The sequence below is a fragment of the Hippoglossus stenolepis genome, chromosome 6, assembly GCF_022539355.2.
Source record: "Hippoglossus stenolepis isolate QCI-W04-F060 chromosome 6, HSTE1.2, whole genome shotgun sequence".
Taxonomy (NCBI): Eukaryota; Metazoa; Chordata; class Actinopteri; order Pleuronectiformes; family Pleuronectidae; genus Hippoglossus; species Hippoglossus stenolepis.
Window position 1 is genome coordinate 2,050,791 of NC_061488.1, and position 2,500 is coordinate 2,053,290.

The 2,500-nt window shown below is 41.4% G+C and overlaps 1 protein-coding gene across 1 annotated transcript in view; it reads right to left on the minus strand.

The window, feature by feature from the left end:
* Window positions 1–1,485: 1,485 nt before the first annotated feature.
* The window catches only part of ptpn18 (protein tyrosine phosphatase non-receptor type 18), an 11,954-nt gene continuing 10,939 nt past the window's right edge, over window positions 1,486–2,500 (minus strand). The window contains exon 16 of the mRNA XM_035160362.2: window positions 1,486–2,102. Coding sequence (XP_035016253.2) covers window positions 2,029–2,102 — 74 coding nt within the window. The 3' untranslated portion in view covers window positions 1,486–2,028. The remainder of the gene's footprint in view (window positions 2,103–2,500) is intronic.

A 2,500-nucleotide genomic window follows, 5' to 3' on the forward strand; every position in this document is an offset into this window, starting at 1 on the left:
CTCACTCTCTCTTTCACTCTCTTCTGTCACTCTATCAACACACTTAGACGTTTCTTCCTCTTTTATCTTCTCACTTCCTCACTTGTCTAAAGTTGCTCTCCATCTCTCTCTCTCTCTCTCTCTCTCTCTCTCTCTCTCTCTCTCTCTCTCTCTCTCTCTCTCTCTAAATGTCTCACTCTGTCTCTATGTCTCACTTTTTTTCTAAATGTTTCTGTAATACAGGTTTAGTAAATATAAACTAATGCAAAATAGCTAAAAATAAATAATCATGGACTTTCTGTTTAATCTAACTGATCTGTAACGTGTCCGTTCAAACACAGGATCCATGAATGTTCATAGTATCTGTTTAACACGTTAATGTGGATTGACTGAAATCATTCTTGTTTCTATACAGTGAACATGAAGCTGTTAGCTTAGCTTAGCAGCAAGACTGGAAACAAAGGGAAACAGCTAGCCTGTCTGTTAAAGTCTTTCATTAGTCAATTGAAAGAAAACTAATTTCTGACTGTTTGCAAAGATAAATTTGATTTTTTTTTTAAAATTTGATTTACTCACCAGAAAAATATTATAACATGTCCGACCCACAGATAATGTAAATACTTTCTTTAAAGACCAGGAGCTGATCTTTTTTGTGACATTGATCAAATGATGGAGACAAATTAAATGTTGGGGTCTTTCTAAGTTAGACTTGTGTCGATCTGGAGACGTGGTCACATGATCACAGACACAGCTGTTTACATGGACGAACGACATGAGCGTGAAAAAATCCTGAAGCTGCCCTTTAATTTCTATCTCTCCGTTTCATCTCTATCTTTCTCTCTGGATGCCTGTGGTCTCTCGCCCATTGAAAGAGCCAACACCCAGGATCTGTGTGTGTGTGTCTGTGTCTGTGTCTGTGTGTGTTGGTTACTCCTGCCAATAAGTAATGTATGCTGTGGGCAATGCGCACATTTACACACACATACACACACACACCGATTCTCATAAACCACAACGTGCTACTTTGTGTGTGTGTGTGTGTGTGTGTGTGAGTGTTGTGTGTGTGTGTGCTGAATCACCACTATCTTTCGTAACCTGATTCAGATCTGATGATGTCACTCTCTCTCTCTCTCTCTCGGAGGAGGAGAAGGAGGAGGAGAAGGAGGAAGATGGTTTCAATTAAACTTTGGTATGAATGGACAGTGTGTGTGTGTGTGCGTGTGTGTGTGGTCTAGGTATTACTCATGTTGTGGGGACATAAATCACTCACATTATGGGGCTTCTTGTCTTTATGAGGACAATGAGCAGGACCCTGTCACTTTAAGTTTATGTCACAGCTACATTAACGTTAACTTCATGTTCAAGTCACTTTTGGTGCAGTTAGTTTTCACATTCATATTTTTTATCAAACTGTTGTTTTTTTTTTGTTTATGCAGAAGGTAAATATAATGCCAAGTGTACGAGGGAGTGGACTCATCCGTCAATTACTTTCAGAAATACTTGAAATAGGATAAACAGGTTCATTTTATTGCAGTGGGTGGGAATCGAACCTGTGTGACAGGGAGAATTCTACAACTGATCCACCACGAGGAGGGTAACATCAGTGTGTGTCCTCTGAAATGAAGCTGTAACTTTATCCTCCTGCAGGACGTTTCACTGCTGATGTTTTGTGTTGCTCTGCTGCCCCCTGGTGGTCAGCACGGGTAGAGTGGGTCGACCTGAGACGACGGGCTCATTTAACAAACCTTCACTTTTACTTCTACTTGCAGATGAAACAGTAAAACTATTACGACAGTACTTCTCTACACTACAGGTTTGTACATTGACCCACACTGAAAATCAAAATCTGATAAACCGCAAAGACGTGATGAAATATAAAGAGGAAGGAATCAGACACAAAACAACACAACACATCGAATCACACACAAGTCTCAGTTCAGGTCAACTGAACATCTTCTCTCTGTGGTAACGTTAACACACTGACTGAGTCCAGTTCGACTGAGTCCAGTTCCACTGAGTCCAGTTCCACTGAGTCCAGTTTGAAGCGGTTCATCTCTCCAGTCGGCTCCACTCAGCTGGAGGATCTCTGGGTCCTTTGGGCTTCTGAATACGACAGTTAAACCCTGACAAGTAACACAAACACATTCAGACACACAATCCATCAGCACAGTAACACAGAGTTAAACACACAGTTAAAGGAACAGTCCAACGTTGAGGAGAATCCTGTCGTTCTGTGGGTCTGCATCTGAAGCCGGAGAGAGTTACAGCCGCTTGACTAGACTGTTCCCTTCCGAAGGCTGCTAGCTAACAAATGAGTTCTTCCACCCCCAAGAAACGAAAGCTTCAACCAAACTATCCCACGATTCGTTGGGCTTTAGTGACAAACTGTTTTTCAAAGAGCTAATGGCTCCGGCAAGGAGACATCCAATGCTTGAATATCACGCTTCAACTCCACCGAACAGCGAACTGTACGCATGTTGAAAAATAATATAATAATAGTATTAAAACTTTCTCGCCACGT